At 36.2% G+C, this 21,745-nt stretch overlaps 1 protein-coding gene across 3 annotated transcripts in view; it reads right to left on the bottom strand.

The window, feature by feature from the left end:
- TMEM117 (transmembrane protein 117) overlaps window positions 1-21,745 on the bottom strand; it is a 540,188-nt gene that overhangs the window by 78,151 nt on the left and 440,292 nt on the right. For all 3 annotated transcript variants that reach the window (XM_036866945.1, XM_036866947.1, XM_036866946.1), the window contains one exon: window positions 19,179-19,338. In XM_036866945.1, coding sequence (XP_036722840.1) covers window positions 19,179-19,338 — 160 coding nt within the window. The remainder of the gene's footprint in view (window positions 1-19,178; window positions 19,339-21,745) is intronic.

Genomic DNA, 21,745 nt, shown 5'->3' with positions numbered 1-21,745 from the left:
ACCTGCAACCTAGGATACTCTACCCAGCAATAACATCATTTAGAATATAAGGAGAAACTAAGAATTTCTCAGACAAGCAAAAACTAAAAGAACACAGCAATATTAAACCTACCCTAAAAGAAATATTGAAAGGTCTTCTCAAAATAGAAAATAAGCAAGAATCTATAGGAAAGGGAAGAAGACAATAGGAAAAGCAAATATATAAAAGGATTGAGGGACTTCCCTGGTGGTGCAGTGGTTAAGAATCCACCTGCCAATGCAGGGGACATGGGTTTGAGCCCTGGTCCAGGAAGATCCCACATATGGCAGAGCAACTAAGCCCGCGTGCCACAACTGCTGAGCCTGCGCTCTAGAGCTCATAAGCCATAATTACTGAGCCTGCTTGCTACAACTACTGAAGCCCTCTCACCTAGAGCCCGTGCTCTGCAACAAGAGAAGCCACCGCAGTGAGAAGCCTGCACACTGCAACGAAGAGTAGCCCTCGCTTGCTGCAACTAGAGAAAGCCCACACACAACAATGAAGACCCAACACAGCCAAAAATAAATAAATTAATTAATTTAAAAAAAACGGATTGAAGATCACTTAAATGTCATACATAGATTAAAACAATCAAAAAATTGTGTAAAAGCAATTATAACTATAATTAACAGCAAAAGGATAAACATGAAGATATAAAATAGGACATCAAAATCACAAAATGTAGGGGCAAGGAGTAAAAAATATAGCTCTTTGAGAATGTGTTTGAACTCACATGACTATCAGTCTAAAGCAAGTAGATATAGTTATGGATTAACATACTTGAAAATCAGGGTAACCATAAATCATAAATGTACAATAGATTCACAAAAATGCAAAAGAAAGGAGCTTAAGCATAATACAAAATAAAACCATCAAACCACAAAAGGAAAAAAAAGAAGAAAAAAACAAAGAACAACTACAAAATCAACTGGAAAACAATGTTTAAAATGACAAGAAATACATACTTATCAATAATTACTTTAAATGTCAATGCACAAAATGTTTCAAAAAAAAGACACAGAGTGGCAGATTGGATTAAAAAAGCAAGACCTTGCAATATGCTGCCTATAAGAGACTCACGTTAGAGCAAAAGACATGCATAGATTGAAAATGAGGGGATGAAAAAGGTTTTTCATGCAAATGGAAATGACTAAAAAAACAGGGGTAGCAATAATCATATCAGACAAAATAGACTTTAAAATAAAGTTCACAAAGGCAAAGAAAGACACTATATAATGATACAAGAAGAGAGTATTACACTTGTTAACATATACGTACCCAATATAGGAGCACCCAAATATATAAAACAAATACTAATAGACTCAAAGGAAAAATTGACAGGAATACAATAATAAGTAAGAGACTTTAACACCACACTGACATCAATGGACAGATCTTCCAGACAGAAAATCAATAAGGCAGCAGAGATCCTAAATGACACAATAGAACAGTAGGACTTGATATCTATATGCCACTACATCCAAAAAAACCCCAGAATACAGATTTTTTTCAAGTGGGCATGGAACATTCTCTAGCATTGACCACATACTAGGGCACAAAACAAGCCTCAACGAATTTAAGAGGATAGAAATTATTTCAAGCATCTTTTCTGAACACAATGGTGTGAAACTAGAACTCAACTGCAGAAACAAAAACAAGAAAAAAAAATGATTACATGGAGACTAAACAACATGCTACTAAAAATCCAATGGGTCATTGATGAAATCAAAGAGGAAATCAGAAAATACCTTGAGACAAATGACAATGAAAACACAACCATACAAAATCTATGGGATGCAAATAAAGCAGTTTTTAGAGGGAAGTTCATAGTGATAACAGGATTTCCTCAAGAAACAAGAAAAATTTCAAATAAACAACCTACCCTACCACCAAAAATAATTAGAAAAAGAGGAACAAAAAAGCCCAAGCAGAAGGAAGGCTATAATAAAGATCAGAAAGGAAATAAATAAAATAGAGATCAAAAAACAGTAGAAAAGATCAAGAAAACCAAGAGTTGATATTTTGAAAAGAAAAACAAATTGACAAATGTCTAGCCAGGCTCGTCAAGAAGAAAACAGAGAGGACCCAAATAAACAAACTAAAAAATGAAAGAGGAGAAATAACAATCAATACCAGAGAAATATAAAAAATCATAAGAGAATACTATGAACAACTACATGGCAACAAATTGGACAACCTAGAAGAAAAGGACAAGTTTCTAGAAACATACAGCTTGCCAAGACTGAGTCAAGAAGAAACAGATAATTTGAACATACTGATAACTGGAAGTGAAATAGAATCTGTAATTAAAAAAAAAAAAAGCTCCTTGCATACAAAAGTCCAGAACCAGATGGCTTCACTGGGAAACTCTACCAAACATACAAAGAAGAACTTATACCTATCCTTCTCAAAGTACTCCAAAAGACTGAAGAGGAGGGAACACTCCCAAAGTCATTCTATGAAGCCACCATCACCCTGATATGAAAACCAAACAAACACAATACAAAAAAGCAAAATTACAAGCCAATATCTTTGGTGAACATAAATGCAAAAATCCTCAACAAAATGTTAGCAAGCTGAATTCAACAATACTTAAAAAGGATCATATACCACGATCAAGTGGGATTCATTCCAGGGTTGCAAGGATGGTTCCACATATGCAAATCAACCAGTGTGATACAGCACATTAACAAAAGGAAAGACAAAACCCACATCATCTCAATAGATGCAGAAAAAGCATTTGATAAAATTCAACATCCATTCGTGATAAAAAGTCTCACCAAAGTGGATATAGAGAGAACGTATCTCAACATAATAAAAGCCATTTATGACAAACCCACAGCCAGCATACTCAACAGTGAAAAGCTGAAAGCCTTTCTGCCACTAACACAATATTGGAAATCAACTATACTTCAATTTAAAGAAAGTCAATACATTTTTAATATAGTACCCCAAACGCAACACAATTCTGCTGAAATGTTCTGACCATGATAAAATAACATGGGGCTATTACCTCTTTTACCCTGGATACTTCTATTAGTACAGTCCAAGTTGACATAATAAAAGATGAATTAACAATATATTTATAATTTGGTATACTACAAACAGGCTTTCATATAAGGCATAATCATGATAGTGATAAAGACAGTCATAGTAATAACAATAAAACATCATAGGGAAAGAAATCTAATGACATTACAGGCAACGAGAAGCTATGTTGTCAAAAACACTTCTCCACGGAGGTCCTTTCTTATGTCTCACCTTCTTTTTCTTCCATAATGACAGGAATGGCTGAAGGATGTGAAAAAATAAAACTCTAATTTTAAAAGATGGGGGTAAGGAGGTACTACCTCAAAATAGCAGTTCGAGATAATATGGGTATTTTCCTTTTCTCTCTAAACATCTTTGAGATTACTGACCTTACACAAAAAAGGGGTAGAGAAAGAGGATGTGCAGCCAGGCATGGAATAATACAGAGTGTAACACAAATAGCTCCTTTATGGTTCCAGAGCACAGCAAAAGTCAGAGGCTTTCAATTCATTTATAGGGCTAAAGTAAAGATGATAAAAATTAGCAGGAAAAAAGGTGACACACATCTCACTTAGAAGTACATTTGCAAAACTGACTCAGCGGTTTATTATAAATAATGCACTGTCACAAAGTGGGATATACTCTAGTGATGTAAGGATGGGTCAGAGTAAGAAATCTATTCTCACAGTTTATTATATTAAGAGTTCAAAGTGTAAAACATACTAAAAGAAAACACATCTGTGATAATCTCCCATGATATTGAAAAGCTGCTTTATTTTATAAAAATTCACCATAAATTCCTGACAAAATTTAGAAAACACTTTTCTTAATGTGTTAGACACCAACAGCAAAAATGAAACTTAATGGTCAAATGAATGTGTAAGGAAAAAAACCTAGAACCTCAATAATAAAATAAGAGCACTTTGTCCCAGCTTACCCTTCCCCCTCCATGTGTGCTCAAGTCCATTCTCTACATCTGTATCTTTATTCTTGTCCTGCCCCTAGGTTCTTCAGAACTTTTTGTTTGTTTGTTTTTAGATTCCATATATATGTGTTAGCATATGGTATTTGTTTTTCTCTTTCTGACTTACTTCACTCTGTATGACAGTCTCTATGTCCATCCACCTCACTACAAATAACTCAATTTCGTTTCTTTTTATGGCTGAGTAATATTCCATTGTATATATGTGCCACATCTTCTTTATCCATTCATCTGTTGATGAACATGTAGGTTGCTTCCATGTCCTGGCTATTGTAACTAGAGCTGCAATGAACACTGTGGTACATGACTCTTTTTGAATTATGGTTTTCTCAAGGTATATGCCCAGTAGTGGGATTGCTGGGTGAAAGAATGGCATGGACATACATACACTACCAAATGCAAAATAGCTAGCTAGTGGGAAGCAGCCACATAGCACAGGGAGATCAGCTCGGTGCTTTGTGTCCACCTAGAGGGGTGGGATAGGGAGGGTGGGAGGGAGATGCAAGAGGAAGGAGATATGGGAATATATGTATATGTATAGCTGATTCACTTTGTTATAAAGCAGAAACTAACACACCATTGTAAAGCAATTGTACTCCAATAAAGATGTTTAAAAAAAAATAGATAAATAAATAAAATAGGATCAGCTCATGAGCTGGATGTTCATAAAGCAATTTTAATATCCATCAAATATCTAGCAGAAGGAAATAAACTCTAACTAACAATGAAAAAATTGAAACACAGTAAGATATTTTTGACCTTTGGACTAGCAAAAGGTTTAAAAGATCAATAATACCCAATATTAGCAAAGATGTGGAGAAAGATATATTAGTTTCCTATTACTGCTATAAAAAATTACTACAAACTTGGTGCCTTAAAACAACACAAATTTGTTATCTTATAGCTTTGGAGGTCAAAATTTCAAAATGGTTCGTATGGAGCTAAAATCAAGGTGTTGGAAGGGCTGTCTTTGTTCTGGAAGCTCTAGGAAAAATCCATTTCCTTGCCCTTTTCTGATTCTAGATGCTGCCTGCCTTGCTTGGCTAATTGGCCCTCTTCCTTTATCTGCAAAGCCAGCAATGTTGGGCCAAGCCTTTTTCATGCTACCATCTCTTTGGTTCTGCCTCCGTTTTCCTCTTTTAAAGACCTTTATAATTACATTGGTCCCTCCTGGGTGTTCTAGGAAAATCTCCCTATTTTAAGGTCAGCTGACTGGAAACCTTAATTCCAGTGCAAACTTAACTTCCCTTTTCCATATACTTTAACACATTTGGAGGTTCCAGGGATTAGGATGTGAATATCTTTGTGTGTGTGCGTGTGTGTGCATGTTCATGTGTGTGTGTGTGTAGTGGTGGGAGGGCATTATTCTGCCTACCATGCCAGGTATTTTTAGTCACTGTTGGTGGTGTATATATTGTCATAATCTTTCTGGCAGATTGGCTTTAAAATATCCCTGAAGCTTACTGTGCATCATGGGACTATGGTTGTATATTAATTCGATTTACAAATTCCCTATAGCACAGCTTTAAAACAGATCTCAAAAGAAGTATTGAAAATATTTACACTGGCCCACCTCCATCAAGCTTGGTGGTGGATGATCTACCCTTTCTGACTTCATAAGCAAGTTACAATCATTCAGAGATGGAAATAATTGTCTAAGACATTCAAAAACACAACAGACTTATTCTTACTGTGAGATGAGGAAGTCAGAAAGCCATTTTAGTGGTGAGATGAAGTGTCTCATGAATTTGAACAGAAAGAGTGAGACTGCTAAACACTCTAGATCTTTGAGAATTAATAATTTAAAAAAGAAGTTCCATTATTCATTTAAGAATTTATCTCATTGGGACCATCTCAGAAAACACACATTGTATTATCAAGAGAACTCTAGAGGTCAAACAGAAAATGTTCTTGAGCTGCTAACCATACAAATGCAGAAAGAACTAACACCTGGACCATGCTGAGGATGATAGGTTTAGTGTCTTCTCCATGACAAGGCTTGTCTGATAAACATCATCAACTCATTTTATTCTAATCAAATTATGTCCTTTTTATAGTTCATTGTCCTCCAGATCATACGGCTAGAGATTTTTCCAGTTAGAACATCTCATTTTATTAGAATCCCTTTTTCAATTTCTCCCACTTTACATTGTTAAAATCTACAAATGTTTTCCTCTCTTCATCAAAATAAACCATAACTTTTTATAATTTTATTATAAAAATTTAGTAATATATATTTAAATGTATATCTGTCACTAAGTTTGAACCCTTGAGTGATTCTATATTAAGATACAAAACAGACTGATGTTATTATTAATATTACATAGTTCTGAGTTGAAAATAGATGGTTGCTATTTTTATAAATTAATAAAGTATCATGGACTCTCTATGACTGAATTTAGGATTATGAGCTTTTAAAGTTTTAAAGTGTTAATTCATTTGGTGTAGTTTTCTCACCCATAATAATAGATGGTTTTACTCCTAATGTGAAAGTCAGTTGTAGTCCTCCATCACTCCATCCATAAGGAAGTCCTTCTGGGGGAGTCACCATGTCTCTCCTAACAACAGTGACAGGGTAAGTCAAGGCTCAGTCATAATATTCTTATCTCTTTTCCTTCTTTCAGGGATTAGGAAAAATATACCAGGTCTGTCATGCTCAGAATCTCTTTCTGATGACTTTTCAATCAGGACTTTTCTAGCCTGTTTCATATTACAGGGAGGAGCAATCATAGCCCCCAAATTTCTTACTCTTTTAGCCTCTTTTGTACCTGTCTGTAAGTGGTACGCTAATAGCAGTCATGGAGGACACCAGTTTCAACTAGGAGAGTTTACCTGAGCAAAAACTGGGCTCAGGGAAATACACAGTATAGTCAGAACTAAGACTCTACTCTGGGTCTATGATGGTTGTGTCTTGCAAAATATAAAGAAAATTGAATTAGATGATAAATATTTCTAGAACCTACACCAAATTTAATGTATAAGTTGTCTAATATCAACAAAACCTTAAATAAGCCCTGTAAAAACAAATGTTTCAATTTCTGATCAATACAAATACAATTCTCACTAGAAAACTTATAAGTAGCTCATACAAGTACACTGACGCCAAAGCCTAAAAAAAAAAATTACTTTTATTTGCAAATATTGTAAAAATTTTCATTTAAAACATGTTTATTGAGTCCCAGCAACCTGTCAGGTACTGGTCAAGGAACTGGTCTAAGTTTAACCAACATCTTTTGAATATTCTCTGTTTGACCTAACTATTGCACACAGTTCTCACAAATTTTCAGTGAAATAGTTATATACATACAAATGAATAAATGTAATGCAATAGGGGAATAACTGTAACTGAAATTTATAAAAAATTCCATGGACATATAAGAAAAGAAGCACTTAGTTTATCTGAGAGAGGCAGATGAGGCTTCACAGAGAAGATAGCATTTAAGCTGAGGGTTGAAAGATGGCGAAGGGCAACCAAGCATGTGCATTGAAGAGAGGCTCTTGCATTGCATGTGCAAAGGCCTGCGCCATGAGGAAAGACTTTACCAATTTGGTAATCAATAGATATTTAAGAATTAACGGAATATAAAATGTAAAGGGTGGGGATCAGGGAGGAAAGGGAAGGTGTCAGCCAGGAATAGGTAAGCAGCAAGGCATGGACTAGGTGATAAAAGGCCCAGTATAGCATGGAAATGAATTTCTATTTGAAGAATTTTGAGGATCAAATTTTTATGTTAAAAAGATTATTTTTGAGAAATGGGGTTAGCCTAAAAGAAGCAAAATACTATTGTACTCATGTAAGTGAAAGTTGATGGTACCCTGCACTGAGGAAGAGGTTTATTAAAGGGTCTAAAGGAGAAACAAATTCAAGAGATGTTTAGCAAAAAGAACACATAAGCTTGACTGTTGGCTGGAAGATATGTGAGAGAGAGAGACATCTTTTATATTTCCCAATTTTTTTTTTATTTGAGTGACTGAGTTGATAGCAGTCTGAGGGATTCATGATTGGTTGGTTTTAAACATGATAAACCAGAGAAGCCCATGGAACATCTAGGCAGATATAGCCAGTGGGCAGTTAGATATCCAGGTCTGAAATTCAGCAGGGGCATCTGGACTTGGGAAATATTAGAGAAAGATCAGTCTATAAGGACTTGAAGTCATGGTGGTGGATGAAACTGCCTTGGAAAAATAGCTGGGAAGAAAAGATAAAGAAGCTAGGACAGAACCTCAGAGTATACTGATGTTTAAAGGTAGTAAGAGGAAGGGGATTTGACAAATTGGATTGAAAAGAAAGAGACATACAGTTTGGCTTTGAGCCGATACAGAGGTAGTTCCATGGAAACCAAAAGACGAAAGAATTTCAATTGTTTAATAATTGAGGCAGTCATAAGATAAAGCAAATGCCCCCTTGAGATCTTATTTCTACACTTACTCATTACATGTAAAGATCCACTGATTTTCATACATGTGTAATCAAAACGTACCTTGGCCTCTACAACCTTGCCCTTCCCCGGAATCTTGTCCAGAAGCCCATCTTGAATTGCAAAAGCAGGATGGGGCTGGGGGAAAATAATGCCAAAAGGATTGGAGAATATATATTTTAACTGAAATTTTCTTGGGAATCTGGGTATAACATTGCATATGATAGAACAAAACTTTTCAGAAAATCCTCTCTCTCCCAAGTTCTATTAGCTGTAGCAGCTGCCACCTCTATGTATTCTCTCCTTCTTTCCCCACAACAACTCCTTCCAACCTTCTGGCTCCTACTGTCCTACTGCATAAGCAGGAACCGCCTCTATGTCCTTGAGTTTCCTAATTTTGCATCCATACCTATCAATCTATTCATTAAAACAAAGGATATTCCTTGGTACCTATTCACTTTAGAAGGAATGAAAAGAATTATAAACAACTAATTTACTAATTTTCTTTTTTTTCCCAGACATACTTTTGTGTAGAAACTAATTTTGTTATAAAACTGAGAAATATATACCTCTTTGGTTTCATGCTATTCCTATACTTTAGATCTTACTCAACTTGCCAAATAAACGTACACAGCTACTGAAATCAAACAAAGATTAAATAAATGGTAAGCATCTCAGACATAAATACATTTTCAGCAAAGGGATATTTATAAAATATATTTTCATCAAAAATTAGAGAAAAATGTACCACGTACATATTTGATGTTAACTGTTCAGCTTTTCACAGTATGCACCACAGGAATGATGTATTTTTATAGGAGAAATGCAAAATTCTGAACAATTCATCAACTGCAATAAATTCCAAGTACCATCTGGAAATTTGGAATTTTCTTGGGTTTCTTTTATGTATAGCCATCTGAATCGTAGTAACTATAGACATTCACTTATTTCTAGGGCATTACCTTAGAGCAGTGAGCTTCAGAGAAGTCACATTTAGGCTAAATAAAAACGCATATTCACAGGCCAAATCCTCTAGTACTTCTGATGCCACTAGCTGTAAGAAGAAGACCCAAGAATCTGCATTTTAAACCGGCTTCTAGGTGACCGTGGTCACAAGAATCATCTGTAATGCCTAATCCCCTGGCACCACTGCACACATACAAAGCCAGAAACTTCTGGCAATCTTCCTATAGCCAGAGAATTCACATTTTTTGTAAGAATTTTGGTGATTTTTATGATCAGGTAAGGGTTTGAATCATCCCCTTAGCATACATCTCTTTTAGAATATTATGGCTGCAATGCACTGAGACTCCAACTTCTTTATATACCATCACATTATTATAGTTTTCTTTAGCTAAGATCAAAAGAAGCCTGAATGATTAATTGTAATGCAAAGCATAACTCTGAAACTTTTTTCCAACCAAATTATTTTCTTCTATCCAGATTATGTAATTTCAATATGCAAAAATATCTCACTTCAAGGGCCTTTTTAAAACTATCATAAAAATAACATGGGTCAGGAAAATATTGCCATGCCAGAGATGAGAAAATGGATTCCTAGACATGAAGTGACTTAACCAAGATCACACTCTAAGAAATAGAGCAAAGGAAACCATAAGCAAGACGAAAAGACAAACCTCAGGATGAGAGAAAATAGTTGCAAATGAAACAACTGACAAAGGATTAATCTCCAAAATACACAAGCAGCTCATGCAGCTCGATAACAACAACAACAAAAACAACCCAATCAAAAAATAGGCTGAAGACCTAAATAGACATTTCTCCAAAGAAGATATACAGATTGCCAACAAACACATGAAAAGATGCTTAACATCACTAATCATTAGAGAAAGGCAAATCAAAACTACAATGAGATATCACCTCACACGGGTCAGAATGGCCATCATCACAAAATCTACAAATGATAAATGCTGGAGAGGGTGTGGAGAAAAGGGAACCCTCATGCATTGCTGGTGGGAATGTAAATTGATACAGCCACTACAGAGAACAGTATGGAGATTCCTTAAAAAACTAAAAATAGAACTACCATATGACCCAGCAATCCCATTACTGGGCATATACCCAGAAAAAACCATAATTCAAAAAGACAAATGCACCCCAATGTTCACTGCAGACCTAGTTACAATAGCCAGGACATTGAAGCAACCTAAATGTCCATCAACAGAGGAATGGATAAAGAGGATGTGGCACATATATACAATGGAATATTACTCAACCATAAAAAGGAACGAAATTGGGTCATCTGTAGAGACAAGGATGGACCTAGAGACTGTCAGACAGAGTGAAGTAAGACAGAAAGAGAAAAGCAAATATCGTATATTAACGCATATATGTGGAATCTGAAAAAATTGATATAGATGATCTTATCTACAAAGCAGAAAAAGAGACACAGGTGTAGAGAAAAAAGTATGGATACCAAGGGGGAAGGGGGGGAGTGGGATGAACTGGGAAATTGGGATTGACATATATACACTATTGATACTATATATAAAATAGATGACTAATGAGAACCTACTGTATAGCACAGGGAACTCTACTCAGTCTTCTGTGGTGACCTAAATGGGAAGGAAATCCAAAAAAAGAGGGAATATCTGTATACATATAGCTGATTCACATTGCTGTACAGTAAAAACTAACACAACATTGTAAAGCAATTATACTCCAATAAAAATTTTTTTTAAAAAAAGGAAAGAAATAGAGTCCTGGCTCTAGCCTATTGCAGGAGTGTTCCCTTCATTCACCAAGCTTCCTGCCACATGTCAAGTGCTTTGCTTTGGACATTACTTGTGTATATTACTTAATTTGATATGCACAATACTACAAGGTCTGAAAAATGTATGGGCTTTGGAGTCATACAGTTCTGTTTTTTAATCCCCATTCTGCTGAAGCCAGACTCTATCTGTGTGCCTTGGGCAATTCCCATCTTCATTTGTAAAATTATAGATAATAACAATATGAATCCTGTAGCGGGGTTTGAGAAGATTAAAAAAGATATAGTGTGTCTAGGCATCAAGGTCATAGTAAGTGCTCAGTGAATGCCAGCCTTTTACATTTCTTTCTACCTCCCTGCTTCCTTGTCTCCCTCCATCCCTGTTTTCTTTTTAGCCCAGTTATGTTTCCATTGCACACTCTGCCCCTCTTCATAGCTTGTTCCTCATTTCCACTATGAAACGTTCTCACTATGGTCTCCTAGTATTAGACCCAATCTCTAGTCTAACTAGACTAGACTGCACTTTGAGCCACTTGCTGCATAGTATTTCTTGAATGTTCAAATCCAGAGTTAATGGACCTTTGACTTAGAAACTACCTGTCAGATGTTCTCCACTAGATTTTGATCTCTCAAGGCTGCACCCTTGAAAGCAGCTCCCACTATGGGAAGAGTGTGGACAGCAGGTATACCAAACACAGGGGAGCAGGGAGAAGTCTTCGAGTATCAGGTCCTGCTTGTGGGTCAACTGGTGGGGTCACATCCTCTTCATTACCTCCTCCAACAAACCTATAAAGCTCTGACCTGAAGTATAATACTCTGTTTGAAACCTGCCCCAGTGAAGCTGAGGGCCGGATGAAATGACCGACCATGTCAGTCTTCAACATTGCACTTTTTTTGTCATGTACTGTTGATGCAATGACAAGTGGCAACACTACACAAGACATCCAGGGAGAAACGTGATACACACACACAAAGATGGGGTGGAGGCCAGGGCTGGAAAACTTTTTCAGGATGATGAGCAAGCACTGATCATTCCACAGCACCTGGAAACAATGCATCCACTGGAAAAATACTAATTTATGGGAGATCTATTTTGCTGCCTCAGCATGGCTTTGAAAAAATTACTGCTCATGTGCAATAGTATAGAATTTATATCTTCCCAGTTTTTTAAACACATTCTAGCTCTGTTTTAAAAAAAATACCTCAGGGTTTGAAGCATTTAAATGGGGCTAAAATTTGAATGTCTCTGTTTTCCGCTCGCTTAACCAAATCTTATAATTCCTTCAAGCTACATTCTCCCCACATTATCCATAAAGACTTGCGTGATCTTTCCTGCTCACAATAATTCCTCATAGAACTTACTGCCTGTTTCAAAATTGTGATCTATTTCATAGGCTAAGCAGACTATTAGTTTCATTTTTGAGTGAGTGTATTTGTCACACCAGTACCCATGATTGGATGCTAAATTTTATTTTGCCTGATAACCCCAGTGCTTCCAGCTCACCTATTACCTTCTGCCAAATGTTCCTGATACCTTGGGTCACCTGCCAAGTTCTGTTCTCTGGCATCTCCTGCCCACTTGGCTGGCCTCCGTCAGGCTGCATGAACATGACTTATCGTGGTAAGTCTGTCTGCTATGTGGAGACCAGTTTCTGGGACCACTAATAAATATATTGATTTATATGTGTATATATATAAATATATAACAGTCTGTCTACCCAATGGACCAACAATGATGTCAGAAGCACAAAATGGTGACAGTAAATAAAGTTGCGATTCAACCTCTTAGACACATATCATGAAGAGAACAGGCATTTATGGTTAATCTAGGAACTATTTAAAGGATTAGCCCTTATTCCATGTCGTCATGTGGGACCCATAACAGAAATTACCATTACTGCATTTTCAAATAGGAGGGTAGACCTTGCATAAGAAAAATAAAGATGCAAAATAAATGTGAAGAGGAACTTTAAATACTTTGAAGAAAGCTATATAAAGTATGCCCAAAGCTGAAGAACATGTTAAAACTGGTGGACAGACATTTAAACAACCCTTTCTAAGTAACCTGTAAGCAAAACACTTGAAATAACTTATCTTAAAAATATATGACCACTGGTCAAAACACTATGGCTCTTTAATTAAAATAATTTCACACTTGTTGCTCTGCCCTACGTTCTAAAGGAACTGATTCCACTTTCAAAAATTATGACCTCAAAAGAAGTGCCCTACTAAAGTCAGGTCAACAGAGTTTTAAAGTCTACCAAGAGGCATAATGTCTATTTTTTTTTAAACTAGTCAATCTGCTTCTAAGAATGAGTCATGAAACAGAAAAAAAACAATTTAGATTTTTAGATGTTACACAGTGAGATGTTTGTTGAACGTAATTTTCATAATTATTTTTTCAGTGCATTAATTCTTAATGCACTGAAATATTTTCAGGACTTTTCAGGAAATATCACTTCTCTCTATATGCTTTCCAACTAGTCCAAAGAGTCCTTTTTAACACTTAACTGAGCATTTTATTCAAATTTTTATTTGGATATTTAATTACTGTGGGATCATACTTCAGCGGATATGACCTAATCTAATAGTATTGATGGTTCATTCTCTTGCTGTTGGTAAACACTTTACTTCTTGAAAAATCTCATGTTCTTTGGCTTTCCTGAAATAATGTTATGTTCATTCCTTTATTCTTTCATTCAGCAAAATATTTATGGTAAAGCTGCAATGTACTGAACATGAGTTAGCTGTGGGAATGAAAAAATACATTTCCTCTCCTTGAGCTCACATGTTACAGGGGGAAGGTAGGTATGTAGGTACAAAGATAATAGGCAGGTATATAGATAAATTACAAGGGAGGTATTGAAAAGATGTATCCACAGTGTTTTCACACATATATTCACCAAAATATGATCCTTGAATCTTTTTTCTTCTCTTTAAAAGCCTCTCTTCTAAAAGATTTCTCTCATCACCTTGAAGCACATAAAGCTATTACATATATGATGTGTATTTTATCTCTATTATGTATCTATTTATATACTTAATATACATAAATCTAAGATACACACACACACACACAAGATGATGCAAGAAGCTTTCTAGGGGAGAGGCTGTTAAAGAAAAGAAAGGTTCAAGGATACATATATATGTGTAAAACCTTCCCATAGTTAGCTATAAACTCTAGCAATTTAGCTCACAACTGTGTCCACCTCCTGGGCACTTTGTTCAGCAGATGCTATCTTGATGCTAGGCCACATTGGTCCAGTTGTGAAACTGAAGAGTTTTTTAATCTCCTTACACCAATCTGCCACAGTTCAGTTACGTAAAGCATTTATGAGAGACTTGACCATAGATATAACTTCATCAGCCTCCGTGGTCATCACCACTGCCTAATCCTGCCACCTCCCACACACACTGGCTCCTGCACTCGTTCCTGCCTGTATCCATCTTTCTGGCTTCTCACCTCTCCTCCTCCTCCTCCTCCATCTCCTCCTCTCTCTTCCCTCTCTCACTCTCTCTCTTCTTGTCTAGTAAAAAGCCCAGAATCTTCTTTAGCTTATGAAGAGAAACTTCCTTCTTCTAAAGCCTTCATATCAGCAAACAGATCCTGGCAGCGTGGTTTAGTTGAATTTAAAAGTGCGAGGTAGGAATTTTTACTTTCTACCTGAACCATTCATCTAAATAAAGATAGTCTTTCTCAAATGCCTCTACTTTTCTACTCCTATTTATTCTATTAAACTGTGAATTCCTCTCTGCAGCTACAAACTCCTGTGCGGTGTGTCACTGATCTTTGATCTCCCTTCCCCCTGTCCCCCGTCTCCAGCACCGTGTGCAGTGCATACTAGAAATGAATCTGTGAACATTTTCTGAACTTAATGGAACAAAATTGATTCTTACCTTGATGATTATGATACTACTCCCAGCTAGAAAATTTTTCTTGTTCATTGCTCTGTTTTTTCAAATTCTAGCTGCCTGTCCTTCTAATCTAATCTCTTCTCTGAAGCTTTCCCTTACTACCCTGGCTACACGTCTACACTGCTCTCTCTCTCTCTTTTTTTTTTTTGGTGAACTCCTAAGACACATTTTTGTTCTTTGCTTACTCTATAACATGTTGTATCTTTAATTCTTATATGTCTTAGGTATATCTTTTCTTCAATCTAGCAGAAAAGATGAGTAGGTGGGATAGAACTGCAAATTAAATACTTATGCAAGGAATTAAAGGAGTATATAAAAGTTAAATGACATAATTATAAATATTAAACAAATTTGAGATAAGATTTCCTCAGAGGGAAGTGTTCTTTACAATTTACTTCTTATGTTCTGTAGTAATGTGTGATTTATATGAGTCATGTTATACTTTACTGGAATCTGTTTATGCCTTAGTTCTAGTGAATTTCCTAAAACTACAGAAATATGTAATACAACAGTTTTCACAATAAATGTACAAAAATTCTATTTAAAATATTCATAAAAATAAATAATTGCACTTTCTCTAAAAGTATTCAGAATTGGCCTTCTAATTTTGTTAAAATAAAACCTTTACAGCAGTAGAATCATATTCTAATGGTTTCTTTTCTTTTTTTTTTTAACCAAACATTAAAATCTCTTTCAATCATATAAGTTGAATTTTCCTACCATTAGAAAAGCCTAGGGTCTATTGCTTTTAAATCACTTAATTCTAATGAGGGAAAACCTTTCAGTAAAACTACTGCCTCCATTTCCACCAATTTTGCTACTTTTCTATTGCTCTTTTGTCTAAAATATGTGAATATAAAGTGGATTATATCAGAGTTTAGTTGGTTATGGACTTGTTAGGACATTTGTATTAGATATTTTTAAAAAGCTTGACTATATCTGGGGCTGTTTCCTTAAATTCACTCTCTCACCACATGCACTAGTTCCTTGCACTTCAACATGATGCTCCCAGAGGGGGACAGAGTTTGCATGAGACTCAGTGCTGAAATGCCACTTCTTTATCCTCATCAAGCACTTATTACTCTGGGCCTATTGCCGCGCATGTAAGGCTCTGTGCTAGAGAGGCTCCAGGGATATATCATTATAAGCTATGGTTTCTGCTCTATAGAGCAGGAAAAGGTGAAATGCTGATCTGCAGTTCAGGTAAAATGTGCTGCAGGACTTGCAAGGAGGAATTCATCCCCTGGCTTTACTGAGGGCATTGCAATGGTCTTCAATAGTAAAGTCTAAATGAGCAGAGCAGGAGAGAGACACAAACTGAGGAGGAAACAGAGGCTCACAGACATCCTGGAATAAGCATGCTGTGGTTGGGGCCAAGCAACAGCCCTTAGGGCTGGGTAGAGCCAGAGCACAGAAGATATGGGAGAAAACACAGCCAAGGGCAGACCACAGAGAGCCCTGAGAGAGAGCTCCTGGAGTCTGGACTTCATTCTCGGACAATGGGAGTCACTGACAATATTTTTGGTTGAAAAGTGACATATACAACATGGCATTTCAGCTTGGAAGCTTAGGAAGGTGAGCTGTGTAGGGCGTGTGGGACAAGGCAACATTTGGAGGCAGAGGTTTCACTGGAAATTATTTTACAATAGTATAGAGGAGAGCCAGGACTGGAGTGGTGGCAGAGAAATGAGCAGGAAAGATATGGCTACAAGAGACATAACAAACGATGAATCGATAGGCCTGGCTGGCTGACCAGGTGTTGAGGGAGAAGGAAAAGGAGTTAACAGACCTACTTTGGGGGCCCCATTTTCAACTCCTCCTTGTATTAATTTGGTTTGTGAGGCCCAACCTCTCCCCCTTTTTCTCTGGGACTGCTTCACCCCCAGTCAGTTCACAGATGGATACAGGACAATCCAGTCCCTGCTATTCCTTCCCTAGAATCCAGAATTAGACCCGACAGCCAAGAGTAGTCTCCCTCTGAGGTGCTGGCTATGGCCATCTTCTTCTACGTGAACTGGAAAGCTGAAAAAGCTGCTTTACAGTAAGAGAGAAAAAGAAAGCAGAAGTGAAAGGAAAAAAAGATGAGAGATGGAGAATAAGAGCTAAGGCTGGGTCCCCTGTTACACTTTAGTCTCTGCTTTCATGTGTCCCTAAAATGCTACTGCATTCCTCCACTTTAATTATGCAGGGCATCCTTATAAGGCAGTAATACATTTCCCTCTTTGATTAAGCTGGCTTGGCAGTGTTATTGTTACTTGTAGCCAAAATGGTCCAAACTGATATATTCCTCAGCAGGGGCCCTCCATCTTCAGTCAGTTGGTGCTCTGGCCACTCTGTAAACACTTCAGGACTTTACTGACTCCACATTTTCACGCCATTTCCTTCATCTAGAATGCCTTTCCCTTCCAAATCCTGCTGACTCTGCCTGCATAAATCCTGACTATCCTTCCTTCCATCTCTCTTTACGAAGTACTTTTTGAGTGAGTCCATAATATCTGCAAATTTTAATGTTACATTTTCCCACTTCAAGTCCCTGATTTTAGTGAACCTATTGCAAGAATAATTAAAACTATATAACGAGGGTAAAAGACGGTGGATGGTAGTAGGAGATCAGGAAATTTCTGCTCTCACATATACAAATTTAAACAAATTAAAAGATAACGGTCTACTTGGCTACTAATACCTTTGACTTTAAGATGGGTTCAAAGAGGTACCAGTAGGCCACTTGGCCAAAGCAGATATTTTACATATAATAGTATATTAGTTAGGAGGAGTACTAGATAAAAAAAGATAAAATAGCCTTTAAAAAGTAATGCACGACATTATTGCATAAGTTCTATAAATTCAATTTTATAAATATCCAGAGGAGGTCCTATAGCAAGTGAGAGATAGATATGGAACCTTGCCAATGCTTCCTTACTCAAAGTCCAGGTCTTTCTTCACTATGCTAAACTATCCCATGGGAAATAAAAAAAGATATACATCAATTTTTAGTTGAGACAAAGAATTCAACTTCATTTAATTTTTAAAAACAATAATGTATTTTAAATCATCATCTATTAAAATAATAATATACTCTAGGAACCATCTTGAGTCTCACACCTCGGCTATGTTATATACCAAAAAAACCCAAAAACTAAAACAAAACAAAAACACGCCAGATTGTTATTCTCTTTCAAAACACTAACACTATAAAACACTTAATCTCTTATAAAGGCCTCTCTTTGCCTGTAGCAATGAGAAAACCAATCTGCTATCCTGTGAAATCCTACATAAATTCAGAACACAATGAAGTTTACTTTCCCTTCAGCCATGGAGCCTTTGTTCTGGTCATTTACAATACCTCTGGAGAGGAAAACACAAAATTGCCTTATGAAAGCAATAAGAAAATGTCTAGCAAATGGAAGGGCATTTAATGAACAAGATAAAGTGCCAAGTAATAGTTAATGTCTCTTTCCTCTCGATTCAGAGGAACACCCCTAAGACCTCAAAGCATTCACAGCAGAAGATTACACGAGTAGCACTGGTGAGCACGATGCCATTGTACAAAGAATCTGTTGCTAAGCAGGGCAGAAATATTGTTTACATGAAAATGGAATGATCTCTGGTGAATACTGAAAGAAAGTGATAATTTCCATAACCAGAAAAAGCATTTTTCTATTATTCCATTTCAACTGCTCTAAAACCCTAAGTTGCTTTGGCAATTGCTTATCCCTGTTTTGCTGGCTTATATCATCCTCATCTTTGCAGCTTTCCATTTACTAAATGGCAGGCTTATTTTTGTTTTGTTTTGTTTTTTTCCCTGAAGCTTTGGCAAAAATACCACAACTATTCTGTATGGTTTCTAGGGGCCACCTTTCAATGGTCATACAATGACTTTTTGGTGCCCTTCTCATAAAAGCCCAGTTGGTTTATCCTCTCAGTAAAATTGCTGAAAATATGATCAGAGAAGACTCCATTTACAGCAACTGTAAACTATGCATTTCTCTAGCTTTAGGGAGCCTTTCACTGTACAGTGTTTGTTTACTGAGAACAAAGCATGGAGTGGCTTCAGTGAGAGGAGGAAAATACAAAGCCACTTACCTGCATTACGATAAGGAGGTCAAAGACCAAGATGAAAGAAGCCAGGAAGGCTCTGGAAACTTCATCACTGGGCAAAAATCCCCGATTCAGCTTGTCCCAGCTGATCCAGTCAGTTGTAATGACAAGTACAACCACAGATGTCAGAGTGAAAAGAACCGTCCTGCAAGGAACAAGACACTCAGTAAAGAACATTAGATGTAATAATATAAACAGTGCAGAGTGCATGTGATCTCCTGTATTAAAAGTCTACCCCTTGCCAAGTACCTATCCTAAGGCATAGTCACCAAAGGAAGATGAAAAAAGAAGCAAATTAAAAGCTTTCTTTCAAAAGCAATTAGAAAAAAGTATGACAGCATCTCTTCCAAGATTTTCCCTAAAGGGCAATAAGGTAATGGTTATAGAACAAATAGTTAGCAATAAAATATTACAAATAATCTTGGTTAGTGCAATATATGTCCCAAAGAGAGCATTGGTTGTAACTCTCATTACACGTACATTGTTTTACTGAGGGTGGTGAACAAACATATATAGGAACATAAGGCAGATGGGTAAGGAAGTCTTTGGATTCCATGGTTATCCTACAAAAGAGAGGGAAGATAGACTGGCCCCTTCATTATTCCCTAGCCTGATGAGCTCTGTAGAGGAACCACCTCTACGTGCCAACCACGTAGCCTCTTCTCCTCATGGTACTCATATCATAGATATCCTGTGGCCTAGTGACCTGTCCTCCATCCGTCGTTATAAGATACTAGGGGCCTGAGATTTTTCTCTTACTTATTTTTGTAGCCCCCGTAAAATCTTACATAATTATATGCAGATGGAGTTCAAAGAACGTTTGTTGAAATTGTAACAATTATCAATTAAGCTTTTTATAGAAATCAAAAAATATTTAAATTAGTCTTTAATATTGACATTCAAAGTAAATCGGAAATCCGGGCAGTGAAAATTGAATCTGTCAGAGAATTGTCCATAATGTTGTAAAGCCTCTGCTTTCAGAGCTATACTTGTATATAGAGATTGTTTTAAATTATAAAAAGGAAAATAAAGAACAACAAATATTTTGAAAATAATTTTAATGTAAAGGAATAAATAAGAGAAAAGAAAAATGGAATAATATGAATCATCCTGGAATTCTCTTAACAATTGAACAGAATACAAATTTCTAAACTGAAATTTTGGCTTTCCTTTTCACAACTTTTTATTTGGAACAAGTTATACTCTGATAAAATAAGTATAATGAGCTCCTCTTTAGATTTTTCCCCCATGAATAGAAAAAATACATTTTTTTTAAATTTTGGAAAATAAAATGTTTTTAAAAATTTACTTATTTTATTAAAATTGCAGACTCTCAAAAGAATTTGACTCATGATCTCCAAAACATAAATTAAAAATTATCTTTGCTACTGTGTAGAGTATCTTTGAGCATTTCCAGAAATTCAAATGGATTAAATGAGCATGGGAGAAATCCAAAATAATTATTAAAATACAATAGAAAGAAATTGCAAATATTATATAGTCAAACATAAGAATATTGGAATTTTAAACAAAATTTTCTCCAGGTTAAGTTGATTCATTTGTTTTTGTCTTTTTGAGTTTGATAAACTTCAAGGAAATTTGAATGCAATTACCACAATTTCTTTTGTCAACAAGGAATATAACAACTTCCATGAAGAACAGATAAATATTGACTATTCTTTGAATCTCCTTTTGGTAATAAGGGTATTTCCTCATCACTCTTGGCTTTTCATATGTGTGTTTCACAAGGATGCTATGAATATATATAATTCTTCAGGATGTACTGTATGACCGTACAGGTTGGTAAATGGTTGGGATCCCAATTCTCTCAAGCTCCCCCTTCTTTTCCTCCCCAGCTTCCTTCACAAGGCCCCACACCTTCCTGTTATCTAGCACTACAGGGTGAAGTCTTGGTGAAACATGGGTACTCTAGCACCTCACTCCAACTCTATGGCCAGCATCCATCCTATTGTTTCAAGCCTGTGGTTGACAGGTTAGTATATTTTTGATGTGGACCATTTTTAAAGTCTTTATTGAATTTGTTACAATATTACTTCTGTTATTTTTTTTATGTTTTGGTTTTTTGGCCCCGAGGCATGTGGAATCTTAGTTCCCCAACCAGGGAAAAATGAACCCATGCCCCCTGCGTTGGAAGGCAAAGTCTTAACCACCGGAACGCCAGGGAAGTCCCGACAGGTTAGTATTTTTAATATCATCCCTGCATTTTCCCCAAGAGCTACTTGGAAACTTCTTTTTGTGAAGACAAATGATTACATTGGAATTCATACTCTAATGATACTTTGTTGGTCTAGATATGTAAACTGATACTGTAAAATTAAATACTAATGCAGAGGAATATTTTTAGGTGACAAAATCTGAGATTTTGGAATAAGTGTTTGCTGAGCAATCACAAACCTCATCTATTACAAGATTTATAAAGGAGTTATTCTTTTTTTAAAACCTATTTTATTGAAGAATAGTTCATTTACAATGTTGCATTAATTTCTGCTGTACAGCAAAGTGATTTAGTTATACATATATATATACATTCT

The sequence above is a fragment of the Balaenoptera musculus genome, chromosome 10 (assembly GCF_009873245.2).
Source record: "Balaenoptera musculus isolate JJ_BM4_2016_0621 chromosome 10, mBalMus1.pri.v3, whole genome shotgun sequence".
NCBI lineage: Eukaryota > Metazoa > Chordata > Mammalia > Artiodactyla > Balaenopteridae > Balaenoptera > Balaenoptera musculus.
Note: the sequence above shows the minus strand (reverse complement) of the source record. Positions and strands in the feature narration are given on the sequence as shown.